Genomic DNA, 22,634 nt, shown 5'->3' on the forward strand with positions numbered 1-22,634 from the left:
ACATGACTGATGGGGGGGGACAACTAGGCTACCAGGGACATGACTGATGGGGGGACACAACTAGGCTACCAGGGACATGCCTGATGGGGGGGGGGGGGGGAATAACTAGGCTACCAGGGACATGACTGATGGGGGGGGAATAACTAGGCTACCAGGGACATGACTGATGGGGGGGGGGGGACAACTAGGCTACCAGAGACATGACTGATGGGGGGGGGAATAACTAGGCTACCAGGGACATAACTGATGGGGGGGGGGGAATAACTAGGCTACCAGAGACATGACTGATGGGGGGGGGGGAATAACTAGGCTACCAGGGACATGCCTGATGGGGGGGGGACAACTAGGCTACCAGGGACATGACTTGGGGGTTAACTAGACTACAAGGGGCATCACTGGGGGTTAACTACAATAGCAGGGGCACTAGGGGAACAATACTTTGCCTTGTCCTGGGTGCTGCAAACCCCCGCTACTAACTGCCGCGCACGGTATGCGGCCCTCGAATGATTTTATTAATGCCCGACCGGCCCTCGACATGGAAAAGGTTCCCCACCCCTGATCTAGATAATACAGGGAGATGACTGGAGAGGGGAAGGATTGTTAGACTCTCTGTAGTGATCAGTGTCTCACCATACACAGGATTACACAGTAGTGAAGAAGTGGTGTGGTGAGTGTGTGGCGCCCCCTGTGTCAGGAGGCTGGAGCAGCAGCCCCATCACAGATCCTCCACCTCCATCACTGATCCATGAGCAGAAGATCCTAGAACTGACCACCAGGATGACTGAGCTCCTGACTGGAGAGGTGAGCAATGCTGCTGGGAATGCTGGGACATATAACACCAAGGTGGGAGGTGTCTGGAGGATGACGCCATCATTGTGTGTGTCAGGTTCCTATAAGGTGTCAGGACGTCACCGTCTATTTCTCCATGGAGGAGTGGGAGTATGTAGAAGGACACAAGGATGTGTACAAGGAGGCCATGATGGAGGATCAGCCGCCCCTCACATCACCGGGTAAGAGGAGACCTACTGATTATAGAGGAGACCAGGGGGGAGGGGCACCGAGACCCCCATCATCCCTCATCACATATACACAATGTACTCAGTCCCTGTGTCTTCCCTACAGATGGATCCAGGAGGAGAAATCCAGCAGAGAGATGTCCCCGTCCTCTGTATTCCCAGGACTGTCCGGAGGGAAATCACAGGATTAAAGAGGAAGAAGAAGAAGAAGAGAGGATGAGGAGCGATCCCCGGTGTATGAGTGAGGTGAAGGAGGAGGAGACGCCGGGAGCTGCTACCCCAGGTATGGTATAATGGAGGTACACAGGGAGGTGACCGGGATATAAGGGGGGGCTCCACCTTACAGCTACATTACAGTAACCCTTCAGGCCCCGGTGACCCCCTGTGTATATATGTATAGTGCAGTATAGTGAGGGAGGTGACAGGGATATAAGGGGGGCTCCACCTTACAGCTACATTACAGTAACCCTTCAGCCCCCCCCCCCCTGTGTATATATGTATAGTGCAGTATAGTGAGGGAGGTGACAGGGATATAAGGGGGGGCTCCACCTTACAGCTACATTACAGTAACCCTTCAGCCCCCCCCCCCCCCCTGTGTATATATGTATAGTGCAGTATAGTGAGGGAGGTGACAGGGATATAAGGGGGGGCTCCACCTTACAGCTACATTACAGTAACCCTTCAGACCCCACCCCCCCCCCCCCCCCCCCCCACCCCCCCCCCCCCCCCCCCCCGTGTATATATGTATAGTGCAGTATAGTGAGGGAGGTGACAGGGATATAAGGGGGGGCTCCACCTTACAGCTACATTACAGTAACCCTTCAGGCCCCGGTGACCCCCTGTGTATATATGTATAGTGCAGTATAGTGAGGGAGGTGACAGGGATATAAGGGGGGGCTCCACCTTACAGCTACATTACAGTAACCCTTCAGGCCCCGTGACCCCCTGTGTATATATGTATAGTGTAGTATAGTGAGGGAGGTGACCGGGATATAAGGGGGGGCTCCACCTTACAGCTACATTACAGTAACCCTTCAGCCCCCCCCCCCTGTGTATATATGTATAGTGCAGTATAGTGAGGGAGGTGACAGGGTTATAAGGGGGGGCTCCACCTTACAGCTACATTACAGTAACCCTTCAGGCCCCGTGACCCCCTGTGTATATATGTATAGTGCAGTATAGTGAGGGGGGTGACAGGGATATTACGGTGTTGGTCTCAGCATCAGCTCCGCTCTGTAATGGGATCCACCCAGGACGTCCCTTCCTCTCCTTCCTGTCACTACCACATTGCAGGTCACTTCCCTTCTTCCCTAATCTGTGCAATTGATGATAAGGAAGAGTTTTCTGTCCTATCAGGGATTTAGCTCCAGGTATTACACATCATATCATGTGCGTCATATATAGGGAGCGGGTTATACACTGTACTCCTCCCTGCTCTTATATAGGGAGCGGCTCATACACTGTACTCCTCCCTGCTCTTATATAGGGAGCGGCTCATACACTGTACTCCTCCCTGCTCTTATATAGGGAGCGCCTCATACACTGTACTCCTCCCTGCTCTTATATAGGGAGCGGCTCATACACTGTACTCCTCCCTGCTCTTATATAAGGAGCGGGTTATACACTGTACTCCTCCCTGCTCTTATATAGGGAGCGCCTCATACACTGTACTCCTCCCTGCTCTTATATAGGGAGCGCCTCATACACTGTACTCCTCCCTGCTCTTATATAGGGAGCGGCTCATACACTGTACTCCTCCCTGCTCTTATATAGGGAGCGGGTTATACACTGTACTCCTCCCTGCTCTTATATAGGGAGCGGCTCATACACTGTACTCCTCCCTGCTCTTATATAAGGAGCGGGTTATACACTGTACTCCTCCCTGCTGTTATATAGGGAGCGGGTTATACACCGTACTCCTCCCTGCTCTTATATAGGTAGCGGGTTATACACTGTACTCCTCCCTGCTCTTATATAGGGAGCGGCTCATACACTGTACTCCTCCCTGCTCTTATATAGGGAGCGGCTCATACACTGTACTCCTCCCTGCTCTTATATAGGGAGCGGCTCATACACTGTACTCCTCCCTGCTCTTATATAGGGAGCGGCTCATACACTGTACTCCTCCCTGCTCTTATATAGGGAGCGGCTCATACACTGTACTCCTCCCTGCTCTTATATAGGGAGCGGTTTATACACTGTACTCCTCCCTGCTCTTATATAAGGAGCGGCTCATACACTGTACTCCTCCCTGCTCTTATATAGGGAGCGGCTCATACACTGTACTCCTCCCTGCTCTTATATAGGGAGCGGCTCATACACTGTACTCCTCCCTGCTCTTATATAGGGAGGGCTCATTACACTGTACTCCTCCCTGCTCTTATATAGGGAGCGGCTCATACACTGTACTCCTCCCTCTCTTATATAGGGAGCGGCTCATACACTGTACTCCTCCCTGCTCCTTATATAGGGAGCGGGTTATACACCGTACTCCTCCCTGCTCTTATATAGGGAGCGGCTCATACACCGTACTCCTCCCTGCTCTTATATAGGGAGCGGCTCATACACTGTACTCCTCCTGCTCTTATATAGGGAGCGGCTCATACACTGTACTCCTCCCTGCTCTTATATAGGGAGCGGCTCATACACTGTACTCCTCCCTGCTCTTATATAGGGAGCGGCTCATACACTGTACTCCTCCCTGCTCTTATATAGGGAGCGGGTTATACACCGTACTCCTCCCTGCTCTTATATAGGGAGCGGCTCTATACACTGTACTCCTCCCTGCTCTTATATAGGGAGCGGGTTATACATTGTACTCCTCCCTGCTCTTATATAGGGAGCGGGTTATACACCGTACTCCTCCCTGCTTCTTATATAGGGAGCGTCTCATACACTGTACTCCTCCCTGCTCTTATATAGGGAGCGGGCTCATACACTGTACTCCTCCCTGCTCTTATATAGGGAGCGGCTCATACACCGTACTCCTCCCTGCTCTTATATAGGGAGCGGGTTATACACTGTACTCCTCCCTGCTCTTATATAGGGAGCGGCTCATACACTGTACCTCCTCCCTGCTCTTATATAGGGAGCGTGTTATACACTGTACTCCTCCCTGCTTTATATAGGGAGCGGGTTATACACTGTACTCCTCCCCTGCTCTTATATAGGGAGCGGGTTATTACATTTTACTCCTCCCTGCTCTTATATAGGGAGCGGCTCATACACTGTACTCCTCCCTGCTCTTATATAGGGAGCGGCTCATACATTGTACTCCTCCCTGCTCTTATATAGGGAGCGGCTCATACACTGTACTCCTCCCTGCTCTTACATAGGGAGCGGCTCATACACTGTACTCCTCCCTGCTCTTATATAGGAGCGGCTCATACACTGTACTCCTCCCTGCTCTTTATATAGGGAGCGGCTCATACACTGTACTCCTCCCTGCTCGTATATAGGGAGCGGCTCATACACTGTACTCCTCCCTGCTCTTATATAGGGAGCGGCTCATACACTGTACTCCTCCCTGCTCTTATATAGGGAGCGGCTCATACACTGTACTCCTCCCTGCTCTTATATAGGGAGCGGGTTATACACCGTACTCCTCCCTGCTCTTATATAGGGAGCGGCTCATACACTGTACTCCTCCCTGCTCTTATATAGGGAGCGGGTTATACACTGTACTCCTCCCTGCTCTTATATAGGGAGCGGGTTATACACTGTACTCCTCCCTGCTCTTATATAGGGAGCGGGTTATACATTGTACTCCTCCCTGCTCTTATATAGGGAGCGGCTCATACACTGTACTCCTCCCTGCTCTTATATAGGGAGCGTGTTATGCACTGTACTCCTCCCTGCTCTTATATAGGGAGCGGCTCATACACTGTACTCCTCCCTGCTCTTATATAGGGAGCGGGTTATACACTGTACTCCTCCCTGCTCTTATATAGGGAGGGGGTTATACACTGTACTCCTCCCTGCTCTTATATAGGGAGCGGCTCATACACTGTACTCCTCCCTGCTCTTATATAGGGAGCGGCTCATACACTGTACTCCTCCCTGCTCTTATATAGGGAGCGGCTCATACACTGTACTCCTTCCTGCTCTTATATAGGGAGCGGCTCATACACTGTACTCCTCCCTGCTCTTATATAAGGAGCGGCTCATACACTGTACTCCTCCCTGCTCTTACAAAGGGAGCGGCTCATACACTGTACTCCTCCCTGCTCTTATATAAGGAGCGGGTTATACACTGTACTCCTCCCTGCTCTTATATAGGGAGCGGCTCATACACTGTACTCCTCCCTGCTCTTATATAGGGAGCGTGTTATACACTGTACTCCTCCCTGCTCTTATATAGGGAGCGTCTCATACACTGTACTCCTCCCTGCTCTTATATAGGGAGCGGGTTATACATTGTACTCCTCCCTTCTCTTATATAGGGAGCGGCTTATACACTGTACTCCTCCCTGCTCTTATATAGGGAGCGGCTCATACACTGTACTCCTCCCTGCTCTTATATAAGGAGCGGCTCATACACTGTACTCCTCCCTGCTCTTATATAAGGAGCGGCTCATACACTGTACTCCTCCCTGCTCTTATATAGGGAGCGGCTCATACACTGTACTCCTCCCTGCTCTTATATAGGGAGCGGCTCATACACTGTACTCCTCCCTGCTCTTATATAGGGAGCGGCTCATACACTGTACTCCTCCCTGCTCTTATATAGGTAGCGGGTTATACACTGTACTCCTCTCTGCTCTTATATAGGGAGCGGCTCATACACTGTACTCCTCCCTGCTCTTATATAGGGAGCGGCTCATACACTGTACTCCTCCCTGCTCTTATATAGGGAGCGGCTCATACACTGTACTCCTCCCTGCTCTTATATAGGGAGCGGCTCATACACTGTACTCCTCCCTGCTCTTATATAGGGAGCGGCTCATACACTGTACTCCTCCCTGCTCTTATATAGGGAGCGTGTTATACACTGTACTCCTCCCTGCTCTTATATAGGGAGCGTGTTATACGCTGTACTCCTCCCTGCTCTTATATAGGGAGCGGCTCATACGCTGTACTCCTCCCTGCTCTTATATAGGGAGCGGCTCATACACCGTACTCCTCCCTGCTCTTATATAGGGAGCGTCTCATACACTGTACTCCTCCCTGCTCTTATATAGGGAGCGGCTTATACACTGTACTCCTCCCTGCTCTTATATAGGGAGCGGCTCATACACTGTACTCCTCCCTGCTCTTATATAAGGAGCGGCTCATACACTGTACTCCTCCCTGCTCTTATATAGGGAGCGGCTCATACACTGTACTCCTCCCTGCTCTTATATAGGGAGCGGCTCATACACTGTACTCCTCCCTGCTCTTATATAGGTAGCGGGTTATACACTGTACTCCTCTCTGCTCTGATATAGGGAGCGGCTCATACACTGTACTCCTCCCTGCTCTTATATAGGGAGCGGCTCATACACTGTACTCCTCCCTGCTCTTATATAGGGAGCGTCTCATACACTGTACTCCTCCCTGCTCTTATATAGGGAGCAGCTCATACACTGTACTCCTCCCTGCTCTTATATAGGGAGCGTGTTATACACTGTACTCCTCCCTGCTCTTATATAGGGAGCGGGTTATACACCGTACTCCTCCCTGCTCTTATATAGGGAGCGGCTCATACACTGTACTCCTCCCTGCTCTTATATAGGGAGCGGCTCATACACTGTACTCCTCCCTGCTCTTATATAAGCAGCGTCTCATACACTGTTACTCTCCCCTGCTCTTATATAGGGAGCGGCTATACACTGTACTCCTCCCTGCTCTTATATAGGGAGCAGTCTCATACATCGTACTCCTCCCTGCTCTTATATAGGGAGCGGGTATACATTGTACTCCTCCCTGCTCTTATATAGGGAGCGGGTTATACACTGTACTCCTCCCTGCTCTTATATAGGGAGCGGGTATACACTGTACTCCTCCCTGCTTCTTTATAATAGGGAGCGGGCTTCATACACTGTACTCTCCCCCTGCTCTATATAGGGAGCCGGCTCCATACACTGTAATCCTCCCTGCTCTTATATAGGGAGCGGCTCCATACACTGGATCCTCCTGCCTTCTTATATAAGGAGCGGGGTTATACACCTGTACTCCTCCCTTTCTCTTATATAGGAGTGATCGGGTATACACTGTACTCCCTCCCTGCTCTCTTATATAAGGAGGCGGCTCATACACTGGTACTCCTCCCTGCTCTTATATAGGGAGCGGCTCATACACTGTACTCCTCCCTGCTCTTATATAAGGAGCGGGTTATACACTGTACTCCTCCTGCTCTTATATAGGGTAGCGCTCATACACTGTACTCCTCCCCTGCTCTTATATATGGAGCGCTTATACACTGTACTCCTCCCTGCTCTTATATAAGGAGCGGCTCATACACTGTACATCCTCCCTGCTCTTATATAGGGAGCGGGGTTATACACCGTACTCCTCCTTGCTCTTATATAGGTAGCGGGTTATACACCGTACTCCTCCCTGCTCTTATATAGGGAGCGGGTTATACACCGTACTCCTCCCTGCTCTTATATAGGGAGCGGGTTATACACTGTACTCCTCCCTGCTCTTATATAGGGAGCGGCTCATACACTGTACTCCTCCCTGCTCTTATATAGGGAACGGCTCATACACCGTACTCCTCCCTGCTCTTACATAGGGAGCGGCTCATACACTGTACTCCTTCCTGCTCTTATATAGGGAACGGCTCATACACCGTACTCCTCCCTGCTCTTATATAGGGAGCGGCTCATACACTGTACTCCTCCCTGCTCTTTATATAGGGAGCGGCTCATACACTGTACTCCTCCCTGCTCTTATATAGGGAGCGGCTCATACACTGTACTCCTCCCTGCTCTTATATAGGGAGCGTCTCATACACTGTACTCCTCCCTGCTCTTATATAGGGAGCGGCTCATACACTGTACATCCTCCCTGTCTTATATAGGGAGCGGCTCATACACTGTATTCCTCCCTGCTCTTATATAGGAGCGGCTCATACACTGTACTCCTCCCTGCCTCTATATAAGGAGCGGCTCATACACTGTACTCCTCCCTGCTCTTATATAGGGAGCGTCTCATACACTGTACTCCTCCCTGCTCTTATATAGGTAGCGGGTTATACACTGTACTCCTCCCTGCTCTTATATAGGGAGCGGCTCATACACTGTACTCCTCCCTGCTCTTATATAGGGAGCGGCTTATACACTGTACTCCTCCCTGCTCTTATATAAGGAGCGGCTCATACACTGTACTCCTCCTGCTCTTATATAGGGAGCGGGTTATACCACCGTACTCCTCCTTGCTCTTATATAGGGAGCGGGTTATACACCGTACTCCTCCCTGCTCTTATATAGGGAGGCTGGTTTATACACTGTACTCCTCCTGCTCTTATATAGGGAGCGGCTCATCAACTGTACATCCTCCCTGCTCTTACATAGGGAGCGGCTCATACACTGTACTCCATTCCTGCTCTTATATAGGGAACGGCTCATACACCGTACTCCTCCCTGCTCTTATATGGGGCGGCTCATACACTGTACTCCTCCCTGCTCTTTATATGGGAGCGGCTCATCACTGTCTCCTCCCTGCTCTTATATAGGGAGCGCTCATACACTGTACTGCCTCCCTGCTCTTATATAGGGAGCGGCTCATACACTGTACTCCTCCCTGCTCTTATATAGGGAGCGGCTCATACACTGTACTTCTCCCTGCTCTTATATAGGGAGCAGGTTATACACCGTACTTCTCCCTGCTCTTATATAGGGAGCGGCTCATACACTGTACTCCTCCCTGCTCTTATATAGGGAGCGGGTTATACACTGTACTCCTCCCTGCACTTATATAGGGAGCGGCTCATACACTGTACTCCTCCCTGCTCTTATATAGGGAGCGTCTCATACACTGTACTCCTCCCTGCTCTTATATAGGGAGCGGTTCATACACTGTACTCCTCCCTGCTCTTATATAGGGAGCGGCTCATACACTGTACTCCTCCCTGCTCTTATATAGGGAGCGGCTCATACACTGTACTTCTCCCTGCTCTTATATAGGGAGCAGGTTATACACCGTACTTCTCCCTGCTCTTATATAGGGAGCGGCTCATACACTGTACTCCTCCCTGCTCTTATATAGGGAGCGTGTTATACACTGTACTCCTCCCTGCTCTTATATAGGGAGCGGCTCATACATCGTACTCCTCCCTGCTCTTATATAGGGAGCGGCTCATACACTGTACTCCTCCCTGCTCTTATATAGGGAGCGGCTCATACACTGTACTCCTCCCTGCTCTTATATAGGGAGCGGCTCATACACTGTACTCCTCCCTGCTCTTATATAGGGAGCTGCTCATACACTGTACTCCTCCCTGCTCTTATATAGGGAGCGGCTCATACACTGTACTCCTCCCTGCTCTTATATAGGGAGCGTCTCATACACTGTACTCCTCCCTGCTCTTATATAGGTAGCGGGTTATACACCGTACTCCTCCCTGCTCTTATATAGGGAGCGGCTCATACACTGTACTCCTCCCTGCTCTTATATAGGGAGCGGGTTATACACCGTACTCCTCCCTGCTCTTATATAGGGAGCGGCTCATACACTGTACTCCTCCCTGCTCTTATATAGGGAGCGGCTCATACACTGTACTCCTCCCTGCTCTTATATAGGGAGCGTCTCATACACTGTACTCCTCCCTGCTCTTATATAGGTAGCAGGTTATACACCGTACTCCTCCCTGTTCTTATATAGGGAGCGTGTTATACATTGTACTTCTCCCTGCTCTTATATAGGTAGCGGCTCATACACTGTACTCCTCCATGCTCTTATATAGGGAGCGGTTTATACACTGTACTCCTCCCTGCTCTTATATAGGGAGCGGCTCATACACTGTACTCCTCCCTGCTCTTATATAGGGAGCGGCTCATACACCGTACTCCTCCCTGCTCTTATATAGGGAGCGGCTCATACACTGTACTCCTCCCTGCTCTTATATAGGGAGCGGCTCATACACTGTTCTCCTCCCTGCTCTTATATAGGGAGCGGTTTATACACTGTACTCCTCCCTGCTCTTATATAGGGAGCGGCTCATACACTGTACTCCTCCCTGCTCTTATATAGGGAGCAGCTCATACACTGTACTCCTCCCTGCTCTTATATAGGGAGCGGGTTATACACTGTACTCCTCCCTGCTCTTATATAGGGAGCGGCTCATACACTGTACTCCTCCCTGCTCTTATATAGGGAGCGGCTCATACACTGTACTCCTCCCTGCTCTTATATAGGGAGCGGCTCATACACTGTACTCCTCCCTGCTCTTATATAGGGAGCGTCTCATACACTGTACTCCTCCCTGCTCTTATATAGGGAGCAGCTCATACATCGTACTCCTCCCTGCTCTTATATAGGGAGCGGCTCATACACCGTACTCCTCCCTGCTCTTATATAGGGAGCGGGTTATACACTGTACTCCTCCCTGCTCTTATATAGGGAGCGGCTCATACACTGTACTCCTCCCTGCTCTTATATAGGGAGCGGCTCATACACTGTACTCCTCCCTGCTCTTATATAGGGAGCGGCTCATACACTGTACTCCTCCCTGCTCTTACATAGGGAGCGGGTTATACACTGTACTCCTCCCTGCTCTTATATAGGGAGCGGCTCATACACTGTACTCCTCCCTGCTCTTATATAGGGAGCGGCTCATACACTGTACTCCTCCCTGCTCTTATATAGGGAGCGACTCATACACTGTACTCCTCCCTGCTCTTATATAGGGAGCGGCTCATACACTGTACTCCTCCCTGCTCTTATATAGGGAGCGGCTCATACACTGTACTCCTCCCTGCTCTTATATAGGGAGCGGGTTATACACTGTACTCCTCCCTGCTCTTATATAGGGAGCGGCTCATACACTGTACTCCTCCCTGCTCTTATATAGGGAGCAGCTCATACATCGTACTCCTCCCTGCTCTTATATAGGGAGCGGCTCATACACCGTACTCCTCCCTGCTCTTATATAGGGAGCGGGTTATACACTGTACTCCTCCCTGCTCTTATATAGGGAGCGGCTCATACACTGTACTCCTCCCTGCTCTTATATAGGGAGCGGCTCATACACTGTACTCCTCCCTGCTCTTATATAGGGAGCGGCTCATACACTGTACTCCTCCCTGCTCTTATATAGGGAGCGGGTTATACACTGTACTCCTCCCTGCTCTTATATAGGGAGCGGCTCATACACTGTACTCCTCCCTGCTCTTATATAAGGAGCGGGTTATACACTGTACTCCTCCCTGCTCTTATATAGGGAGCGGCTCATACACTGTACTCCTCCCTGCTCTTATATAGGGAGCGGCTCATACACTGTACTCCTCCCTGCTCTTATATAGGGAGCGGCTCATACACTGTACTCCTCCCTGCTCTTATATAGGGAGCGGCTCATACACTGTACTCCTCCCTGCTCTTATATAGGGAGCAGCTCATACACTGTACTCCTCCCTGCTCTTACATAGGGAGCGGCTCATACACTGTACTCCTCCCTGCTCTTATATAGGGAGCGGCTCATACACTGTACTCCTCCCTGCTCTTATATAGGGAGCGGCTCATACACTGTACTCCTCCCTGCTCTTATATAGGGAGCGGCTCATACACTGTACTCCTCCCTGCTCTTATATAGGGAGCGTCTGATACACTGTACTCCTCCCTGCTCTTATATAGGTAGCGGCTCATACACTGTACTCCTCCCTGCTCTTATATAGGGAGCGGTTTATACACTGTACTCCTCCCTGCTCTTATATAGGGAGCGTCTCATACACTGTACTCCTCCCTGCTCTTATATAGGGAGCGTCTCATACATCTTACTCCTCCCTGCTCTTATATAGGGAGCGGCTCATACACTGTACTCCTCCCTGCTCTTATATAGGGAGCGGCTCATACACTGTACTCCTCCCTGCTCTTATATAGGGAGCGGCTCATACACTGTACTCCTCCCTGCTCTTATATAGGGAGCGGCTCATACACTGTACTCCTCCCTGCTCTTATATAGGGAGCGGCTCATACACTGTACTCCTCCCTGCTCTTATATAGGGAGCGGCTCATACACTGTACTCCTCCCTGCTCTTATATAGGGAGCGGGTTATACACCGTACTCCTCCCTGCTCTTATATAGGGAGCGGCTCATACACCGTACTCCTCCCTGCTCTTATATAGGGAGCGGCTCATACACTGTACTCCTCCCTGCTCTTATATAGGGAGCGGCTCATACACTGTACTCCTCCCTGCTCTTATATAGGGAGCGGCTCATACACTGTACTCCTCCCTGCTCTTATATAGGGAGCGGCTCATACACTGTACTCCTCCCTGCTCTTATATAGGGAGCGGGTTATACACCGTACTCCTCCCTGCTCTTATATAGGGAGCGGCTCATACACTGTACTCCTCCCTGCTCTTATATAGGGAGCGGGTTATACATTGTACTCCTCCCTGCTCTTATATAGGGAGCGGGTTATACACCGTACTCCTCCCTGCTCTTATATAGGGAGCGTCTCATACACTGTACTCCTCCCTGCTCTTATATAGGGAGCGGCTCATACACTGTACTCCTCCCTGCTCTTATATAGGGAGCGGCTCATACACCGTACTCCTCCCTGCTCTTATATAGGGAGCGGGTTATACACTGTACTCCTCCCTGCTCTTATATAGGGAGCGGCTCATACACTGTACTCCTCCCTGCTCTTATATAGGGAGCGTGTTATACACTGTACTCCTCCCTGCTCTTATATAGGGAGCGGGTTATACACTGTACTCCTCCCTGCTCTTATATAGGGAGCGGGTTATACATTGTACTCCTCCCTGCTCTTATATAGGGAGCGGCTCATACACTGTACTCCTCCCTGCTCTTATATAGGGAGCGGCTCATACATTGTACTCCTCCCTGCTCTTATATAGGGAGCGGCTCATACACTGTACTCCTCCCTGCTCTTACATAGGGAGCGGCTCATACACTGTACTCCTCCCTGCTCTTATATAGGGAGCGGCTCATACACTGTACTCCTCCCTGCTCTTATATAGGGAGCGGCTCATACACTGTACTCCTCCCTGCTCTTATATAGGGAGCGGCTCATACACTGTACTCCTCCCTGCTCTTATATAGGGAGCGGCTCATACACTGTACTCCTCCCTGCTCTTATATAGGGAGCGGCTCATACACTGTACTCCTCCCTGCTCTTATATAGGGAGCGGGTTATACACCGTACTCCTCCCTGCTCTTATATAGGGAGCGGCTCATACACTGTACTCCTCCCTGCTCTTATATAGGGAGCGGGTTATACATTGTACTCCTCCCTGCTCTTATATAGGGAGCGTCTCATACACTGTACTCCTCCCTGCTCTTATATAGGGAGCGGCTCATACACTGTACTCCTCCCTGCTCTTATATAGGGAGCGGCTCATACACCGTACTCCTCCCTGCTCTTATATAGGGAGCGGCTCATACACTGTACTCCTCCCTGCTCTTATATAAGGAGCGGCTCATACACTGTACTCCTCCCTGCTCTTATATAGGGAGCGGCTCATACACTTACTCCTCCCTGCTCTTATATAGGGAGCGGCTTCATACACCTGTACTCCTCCCTGCTCTTATATAGGGAGCGGCTTATACACTGTACTCCTCCCTGCTCTTATTATAGGGAGCGGCTCATACACTGTACTCCTCCCTGCTCTTATATAGGGAGCGTGCTTCTATACACGTACTCCTCCCTGCTCTTATATAGGGAGCGGTCTCATACACTGTACTCCTCCCTGCTCTTATATAGGGAGCGGTCTTATACATCTGTACTCCTCCCTGCTCTTATATAGGGAGCGGCTCATACACTGTACTCCTCCCTGCTCTTATATAAGGAGCGGCTCATACACTGTACTCCTCCCTGCTCTTATATAGGGAGCGGCTCATACACTGTACTCCTCCCTGCTCTTAATAGGAGCGGGCTCATACACTGTACTCCTCCCTGCTATTATATAGGGAGCGGCTCAACACTGTACTCCTCCCTGCTCTTATATAGGGAGCGGCTCATACACTGTACTCCTCCCTGCTCTTATATAGGGAGCGGTTATACACCGTACTCCTCCCTGCTCTTATATAGGGAGCGCTCATACACCGTACTCCTCCTGCTCTATATAGGGAGCGGCTCATACACTGTACTCCCTCCCTGCTCTTATATAGGGAGCGGTGTTATACACTGTACTCCTCCCGCTCTCTATATAGGGAGCGGCTCATACACTCGTACTCCTCCCTGACTCTTATATAGGGAGCGGCTCATACACTGTACTCCTCCCTGCTCTTATATAGGGAGCGGTCTCATACACTGTACTCCTCCCTGCTCTTATATAGGGAGCGGCTCATACACTGTACTCCTCCTGCTCTTATATAGGGAGCGGCTCATACACTGTACTCCTCCCTGCTCTTATATAGGGAGCGGCTCATACACTGTACTCCTCCCTGCTCTTATATAGGGAGCGTCTCATACACTGTACTCCTCCCTGCTCTTATATAGGTAGCGGCTCATACACGTACTCCTCCTGCTCTTCTATAGGGAGCGGCTCATACACTGTACTCCTCCCTGCTCTTATATCGGGAGCGGGCTCATACACGTACTCCTCCCTGCTCTTATATAGGGAGCGGCTCATACACTGTCCTCCTCCCTGCTCTTATATAGGGAGCGGGCTCATACACTGTACGCCTCCCTGCTCTTATATAGGGAGCGTGCTCATACACTGGTACTCCTCCCTGCTCTTATATAGGAGCGTTTATACACCGTACTCCTCCTGCTCTTATCATAGGGAGCGGCTCATACACTGTACTCCTCCCTGCTCTTATATAGGGAGCGGCTCATACACTGTATCCTCCCTGCTCTTATATAGGAGCGGTTATACACGTACCTCCTCCCTGCTCTTATATAGGGAGCGGCTCATACCTGTACTCCTCCCTGCTCTTATATAGGGAGCGGCTCATACACTGTACTCTCCCTGCTCTTATATAGGGAGCGGTTCATACACTGTACTCCTCCCTGCTCTTCTATAGGGAGCGCTCATACACTGTACTCCTCCCTGCTCTTATATAGGGAGCGGTTTATACACTGTACTCCTCCCTGCTCTTATATAGGGAGCGGGTTATACACTGTACTCCTCCCTGCTCTTATATAGGGAGTCGCTCATACACTTGTACTCCTCCCTGCTCTTATATAGGGAGCGGTCTATACACTGTATCCTCCCTGCTCTTATATAGGGAGCGTGTCATACACTGTACTCCTCCTGCTCTTATATAGGGAGCGGTTATACACTGTACTCCTCCCTGCTCTATATAGGGAGCGGCTCATACACTGTAGCTCCTCCCTGCTCTTATATAGGAGCGGTCTATACACTGTACTCCTCCCTGCTCTATATAGGGAGCGGCTCATACACTGTACTCCTCCCTGCTCTTATATAGGGAGCGGCTCATACACTGTACTCCTCCCTGCTCTTGATAGGGACGCGGTATACACGTACTCTCCCTGCTCTTATATAGGGAGCGGCTCATACACTGTACTCCTCCCTGCTCTTATATAGGGAGCGGCTCATACACTGTAATCCTCCCTGCTCTTATATAGGGAGCGGTTCATACATCGTGTACTCCTCCCTGCTCTTATATAGGGAGCGGCTCATACACTGTACTCCTCCCTGCTCTTATATAGGGAGCGGCTCATACACTGTACTCCTCCCTGCTCTTATATAGGGAGCTGGCTCATACACTGTACTCCTCCCTGCTCTTATATAGGGAGCTGCTCATACACTGTACTCCTCCCTGCTCTTATATAGGGAGCGGCTCATACACTGTACTCCTCCCTGCTCTTATATAGGGAGCGGGTCATACACTGTACTCCTCCCTGCTCTTATATAGGGAGCGTGTTATACACTGTACTCCTCCCTGCTCTTATATAGGGAGCGGGTTATACACCGTACTCCTCCCTGCTCTTATATAGGGAGCGGCTCATACACTGTACTCCTCCCTGCTCTTATATAGGGAGCGGCTCATACACTGTACTCCTCCCTGCTCTTATATAAGCAGCGTCTCATACACTGTACTCCTCCCTGCTCTTATATAGGGAGCGGCTCATACACTGTACTCCTCCCTGCTCTTATATAGGGAGCGTCTCATACATCGTACTCCTCCCTGCTCTTATATAGGGAGCGTCTCATACATTGTACTCCTCCCTGCTCTTATATAGGGAGCGGGTTATACACTGTACTCCTCCCTGCTCTTATATAGGGAGCGGGTTATACACTGTACTCCTCCCTGCTCTTATATAGGGAGCGGCTCATACACTGTACTCCTCCCTGCTCTTATATAGGGAGCGGCTCATACACTGTACTCCTCCCTGCTCTTATATAAGGAGCGGGTTATACACTGTACTCCTCCCTTCTCTTATATAGGGAGCGGGTTATACACTGTACTCCTCCCTGCTCTTATATAGGGAGCGGCTCATACACTGTACTCCTCCCTGCTCTTATATAGGGAGCGGCTTATACACTGTACTCCTCCCTGCTCTTATATAAGGAGCGGCTCATACACTGTACTCCTCCCTGCTCTTATATAGGGAGCGGGTTATACACCGTACTCCTCCTTGCTCTTATATAGGTAGCGGGTTATACACCGTACTCCTCCCTGCTCTTATATAGGGAGCGGGTTATACACCGTACTCCTCCCTGCTCTTATATAGGGAGCGGGTTATACACTGTACTCCTCCCTGCTCTTATATAGGGAGCGGCTCATACACCGTACTCCTCCCTGCTCTTACATAGGGAGCGGCTCATACACTGTACTCCTTCCTGCTCTTATATAGGGAACGGCTCATACACCGTACTCCTCCCTGCTCTTATATAGGGAGCGGCTCATACACTGTACTCCTCCCTGCTCTTTATATAGGGAGCGGCTCATACACTGTACTCCTCCCTGCTCTTATATAGGGAGCGGCTCATACACTGTACTCCTCCCTGCTCTTATATAGGGAGCGTCTCATACACTGTACTCCTCCCTGCTCTTATATAGGGAGCGGCTCATACACTGTACTCCTCCCTGTCTTATATAGGGAGCGGCTCATACACTGTATTCCTCCCTGCTCTTATATAGGGAGCGGCTCATACACTGTACTCCTCCCTGCTCTTATATAAGGAGCGGCTCATACACTGTACTCCTCCCTGCTCTTATATAGGGAGCGTCTCATACACTGTACTCCTCCCTGCTCTTATATAGGTAGCGGGTTATACACTGTACTCCTCCCTGCTCTTATATAGGGAGCGGCTCATACACTGTACTCCTCCCTGCTCTTATATAGGGAGCGGCTTATACACTGTACTCCTCCCTGCTCTTATATAAGGAGCGGCTCATACACTGTACTCCTCCCTGCTCTTATATAGGGAGCGGGTTATACACCGTCTTCCTCCTTGCTCTTATATAGGTAGCGGGTTATACACCGTACTCCTCCCTGCTCTTATATAGGGAGCGGGTTATACACCGTAATCCTCCCTGCTCTTATATAGGGAGCGGGTTATACACTGTACTCCTCCCTGCTCTTATATAGGGAGCGGCTCATACACTGTACTCCTCCCTGCTCTTATATAGGGAACGGCTCATACACCGTACTCCTCCCTGCTCTTACATAGGGAGCGGCTCATACACTGTACTCCTTCCTGCTCTTATATAGGGAACGGCTCATACACCGTACTCCTCCCTGCTCTTATATAGGGAGCGGCTCATACACTGTACTCCTCCCTGCTCTTTATATAGGGAGCGGCTCATACACTGTACTCCTCCCTGCTCTTATATAGGGAGCGGCTCATACACTGTACTCCTCCCTGCTCTTATATAGGGAGCGTCTCATACACTGTACTCCTCCCTGCTCTTATATAGGGAGCGGCTCATACACTGTACTCCTCCCTGCTCTTATATAGGGAGCGGCTCATACACTGTACTCCTCCCTGCTCTTATATAGGGAGCGGCTCATACACTGTACTTCTCCCTGCTCTTATATAGGGAGCAGGTTATACACCGTACTTCTCCCTGCTCTTATATAGGGAGCGGCTCATACACTGTACTCCTCCCTGCTCTTATATAGGGAGCGTGTTATACACTGTACTCCTCCCTGCTCTTATATAGGAGCGGCTCATACATCGTACTCCTCCCTGCTCTTATATAGGGAGCGGCTCATACACTGTACTCCTCCCTGCTCTTATATAGGGAGCGGCTCATACACTGTACTCCTCCCTGCTCTTATATAAGAGCGGCTCATACACTGTACTCCTCCCTGCTCTTATATAGGGAGCGGCTCATACACTGTACTCCTCCTGCTCTTATATAGGGAGCGGCTCATACACTGTACTCCTCCCTGCTCTTATATAGGGAGCGTCTCATACACTGTACTCCTCCCTGCTCTTATATAGGTAGCGGGTTATACACCGTACTCCTCCCTGCTCTTATATAGGGAGCGGCTCATACACTGTACTCCTCCCTGCTCTTATATAGGAGCGGGTTATACACCGTACTCCTCCCTGCTCTTATATAGGGAGCGGCTCATACACTGTACTCCTCCCTGCTCTTATATAGGGAGCGGCTCATACACTGTACTCCTCCCTGCTCTTATATAGGGAGCGTCTCATACACTGTACTCCTCCCTGCTCTTATATAGGTAGCAGGTTATACACCGTACTCCTCCCTGTTCTTATATAGGGAGCGTGTTATACATTGTACTTCTCCCTGCTCTTATATAGGTAGCGGCTCATACACTGTACTCCTCCATGCTCTTATATAGGGAGCGGTTTATACACTGTACTCCTCCCTGCTCTTATATAGGGAGCGGCTCATACACTGTACTCCTCCCTGCTCTTATATAGGGAGCGGCTCATACACTGTACTCCTCCCTGCTCTTATATAGGGAGCGGCTCATACACTGTACTCCTCCCTGCTCTTATATAGGTAGCGGGTTATACACTGTACTCCTCCCTGCTCTTATATAGGGAGCGTCTCATACACTGTACTCCTCCCTGCTCTTATATAGGGAGCGGCTCATACACTGTACTCCTCCCTGCTCTTATATAGGGAGCTGCTCATACACTGTACTCCTCCCTGCTCTTATATAGGGAGCGGCTCATACACTGTACTCCTCCCTGCTCTTATATAGGGAGCGGGTTATACACTGTACTCCTCCCTGCTCTTATATAGGGAGCGGCTCATACACTGTACTCCTCCCTGCTCTTATATAGGGAGCGGCTCATACACTGTACTCCTCCCTGCTCTTATATAGGGAGCGTCTCATACACTGTACTCCTCCCTGCTCTTATATAGGGAGCAGCTCATACATCGTACTCCTCCCTGCTCTTATATAGGGAGCGGGTTATACACTGTACTCCTCCCTGCTCTTATATAGGGAGCGGCTCATACACTGTACTCCTCCCTGCTCTTATATAGGGAGCGGCTCATACACTGTACTCCTCCCTGCTCTTATATAGGGAGCGGCTCATACACTGTACTCCTCCCTGCTCTTATATAGGGAGCGGCTCATACACTGTACTCCTCCCTGCTCTTACATAGGGAGCGGGTTATACACTGTACTCCTCCCTGCTCTTATATAGGGAGCGGCTCATACACTGTACTCCTCCCTGCTCTTATATAGGGAGCGGCTCATACACTGTACTCCTCCCTGCTCTTATATAGGGAGCTGCTCATACACTGTACTCCTCCCTGCTGTTATATAGGGAGCGGGTTATACACCGTACTCCTCCCTGCTCTTATATAGGGAGCGGCTCATACACTGTACTCCTCCCTGCTCTTATATAGGGAGCGGCTCATACACTGTACTCCTCCCTGCTCTTATATAGGGAGCGGCTCATACACTGTACTCCTCCCTGCTCTTATATAGGTAGCGGGTTATACACTGTACTCCTCCCTGCTCTTATATAGGGAGCGTCTCATACACTGTACTCCTCCCTGCTCTTATATAGGGAGCGGCTCATACACTGTACTCCTCCCTGCTCTTATATAGGGAGCTGCTCATACACTGTACTCCTCCCTGCTCTTATATAGGGAGCGGCTCATACACTGTACTCCTCCCTGCTCTTATATAGGGAGCGGGTTATACACTGTACTCCTCCCTGCTCTTATATAGGGAGCGGCTCATACACTGTACTCCTCCCTGCTCTTATATAGGGAGCGGCTCATACACTGTACTCCTCCCTGCTCTTATATAGGGAGCGTCTCATACACTGTACTCCTCCCTGCTCTTATATAGGGAGCAGCTCATACATCGTACTCCTCCCTGCTCTTATATAGGGAGCGGCTCATACACCGTACTCCTCACTGCTCTTATATAGGGAGCGGCTCATATGCTGTACTCCTCCCTGCTCTTATATAGGGAGCGGCTCATACACCGTACTCCTCCCTGCTCTTATATAGGGTGCGGCTCATATGCTGTACTCCTTGCTGCTTTTGTATTCCCGAGACACCCAGAAAGTTTTGTACGTTATGGTGCTGAGGAGCTGAGGCAGTTGATGCTGAGGTAGTCGGTGCCTGTGCTGAGGAGCTGTGGTAATCAGTGCTGAGGAGCTGAGGTAGTCGGTGCCGGTGTTGAGGTAGTCTGTGCTGGTGCTGAGGAGCTGAGGAAGTCGGTGCCTGTGCTGAGGAGCTAACATAGTCAGTGCTGTTGCTGAGGAGCTGAGGTAGATGGTGCTGAGGTAGTCAGTGTTGGTACTGAGGAGCTCAGGTAGTCGGTGCTGTTGCTGAGGAGCTGAGGTAGATGGTGCTGAGGTAGTCAGTGTTGGTGCTGAGGAGCTCAGGTAGTCGGTGCCGGTGCTGACATCAGTATAATAGGAATGTGATAAGGTTACCTCCTTTGTAGTTTGGTTATATAACATATTCCGTAACTTTTTTTTCAAACAGAAAATCCCGGCCCAGCTGCAGAGGTGGTGCGGCACTCCTCGGGAGGAAACCTCCTTATCCTTAATGTACCTGCAGGATTTCACATTACATATCTCTCCTATCACCCCCCTAATGTTGGGGACCCGTCCCCCGGCCCATCCCGGGCTGTTACCTCCCATACAGATCAGCATCCTGAGGATATACAGCGTACACAGCGCTCAGATCTTATAGCACCCAAAAGAAGTCACACTGGGGAGAAGACGTTTCCATGCGCAGAATGTGGGAAAAATTTTACTGCCAAGGGAAATCTTGTTAATCATGAGAGAATTCACACAAAGATGCCGTATTCATGTGCAGTATGTGGGAAATGTTACACAAAGAAATTAGATCTTGTAACACATGAGAGAATTCACACAGGAGAGAAGCCATATTCATGTTCAGAATGTGGGAAAGAATTTAGGAGTAAGGCACTTCTTTGTAAACATGAGAGAATTCACACTGACGAGAAGCCGTATTCATGTGCAGAATGTGGAAGATCTTGTAGAAATAAGTCAGATCTTGTCAAACATGAAAGAATTCACACAGGAGAAAAGCCATATCCATGTTCAGAATGTGGGAAATGTTTTAAAAGTAAATCGGATCTTGGTAAACATATGAGGACTCACACAGGAGAGAAGCCATATTCATGTCCAGAATGTGGGAAATGTTTTGCATCTAAAGAAGGCCTTATTATGCATAAGATAAGTCACACAGGGGAGAAACCATATTCATGTTCAGAGTGCGAGAAAAGTTTTACAAATCCATCAAGCCTTATTAAACACAAGAGAACTCACACAGGTGAGAAACCATTTGCATGTTCGGAATGTGGGAAATGTTTTACACGTAATTCACTCCTTACCATACATAAGAGAACTCATACAGGAGAGAAGCCATATTCATGTTCAGAGTGTGGAAAAAAATTTAGAACCAAAACAAATCTTCTTATTCATTTGAAAAAATTGCACAGTTGAACTGTTCATGTTTAGAATGTGGGAAGTGTTTGCGTCAACGCCAGATCATCTCAGACCCGTTTGGGGAAGGATTTGAAGGGGAGCAAAGAAAGTGGATGAAAACCAGAAGAAGCCTGCATAATAAGTCACACTCTCTGATCTTAGTCCCTGCAGATCCTGGTTTGTTTTACACTTTCACAAAATAAAACAAAATTTTTTGAAAATAACGTGTAATGTTTTTCATCCCGTATACCAAAGCCGTATTCCCTGTGAGTGTAAACCTGACAGTATATAGTGCGTGCAGCCAGGGCGGCAGTGATCGGCCCTCAGCTTCTATGAGAACCCACTGACCTCCAGTGACCTTGGTTGCACGGCCCTATTATACGGGACAATTAGCGCTTCGTTATAAAAATCGTTATAGCGTTCAGATTTAAACGACAAATGTTTTGTGTAATTGCAGGCGACAATTAAACGACTAACAAGAAATTGTTGACTAAAATCGTCGTAGATCTTTTGCACATCGTTCGGTGTAATAACACATCATTTGGTCGTTTCCATAGATTCTGTAGGTGTAACAGCTGTAAAATGAACCATCAGCAAGGAAAAACGTCAGACAGAACGATGGCAAGT

At 49.8% G+C, this 22,634-nt stretch overlaps 1 protein-coding gene across 1 annotated transcript; it reads left to right on the top strand.

Moving 5' to 3' along the window:
• The first annotated feature begins 867 nt into the window (after positions 1-867).
• On the top strand, positions 868-22,208 carry LOC138792209 (oocyte zinc finger protein XlCOF22-like). The gene is made up of 2 exons (XM_069969352.1): positions 868-1,299; positions 21,037-22,208. The coding sequence occupies exons 1-2, from the start codon at positions 1,233-1,235 to the stop codon at positions 22,023-22,025; spliced, it is 1,056 nt and encodes a 351-aa protein (XP_069825453.1). The 5' UTR covers positions 868-1,232; the 3' UTR covers positions 22,026-22,208.
• The last annotated feature ends 426 nt before the right edge of the window (positions 22,209-22,634 follow it).

This window comes from Dendropsophus ebraccatus, chromosome 5 (assembly GCF_027789765.1).
Source record: "Dendropsophus ebraccatus isolate aDenEbr1 chromosome 5, aDenEbr1.pat, whole genome shotgun sequence".
NCBI classification, from domain to species: Eukaryota; Metazoa; Chordata; class Amphibia; order Anura; family Hylidae; genus Dendropsophus; species Dendropsophus ebraccatus.

Excerpts from the sequence above, each read along its gene's own strand:
- LOC138792209 (XM_069969352.1), top strand. The coding sequence starts at position 1,233 with ATGAGGAGCGATCCCCGGTGTATGAGTGAGGTGAAGGAGGAGGAGACG. Across the intron at positions 1,300-21,036 it reads GCCGGGAGCTGCTACCCCAG|AAAATCCCGGCCCAGCTGCA; the intron begins GTATGGTATAAT and ends TTTTTCAAACAG.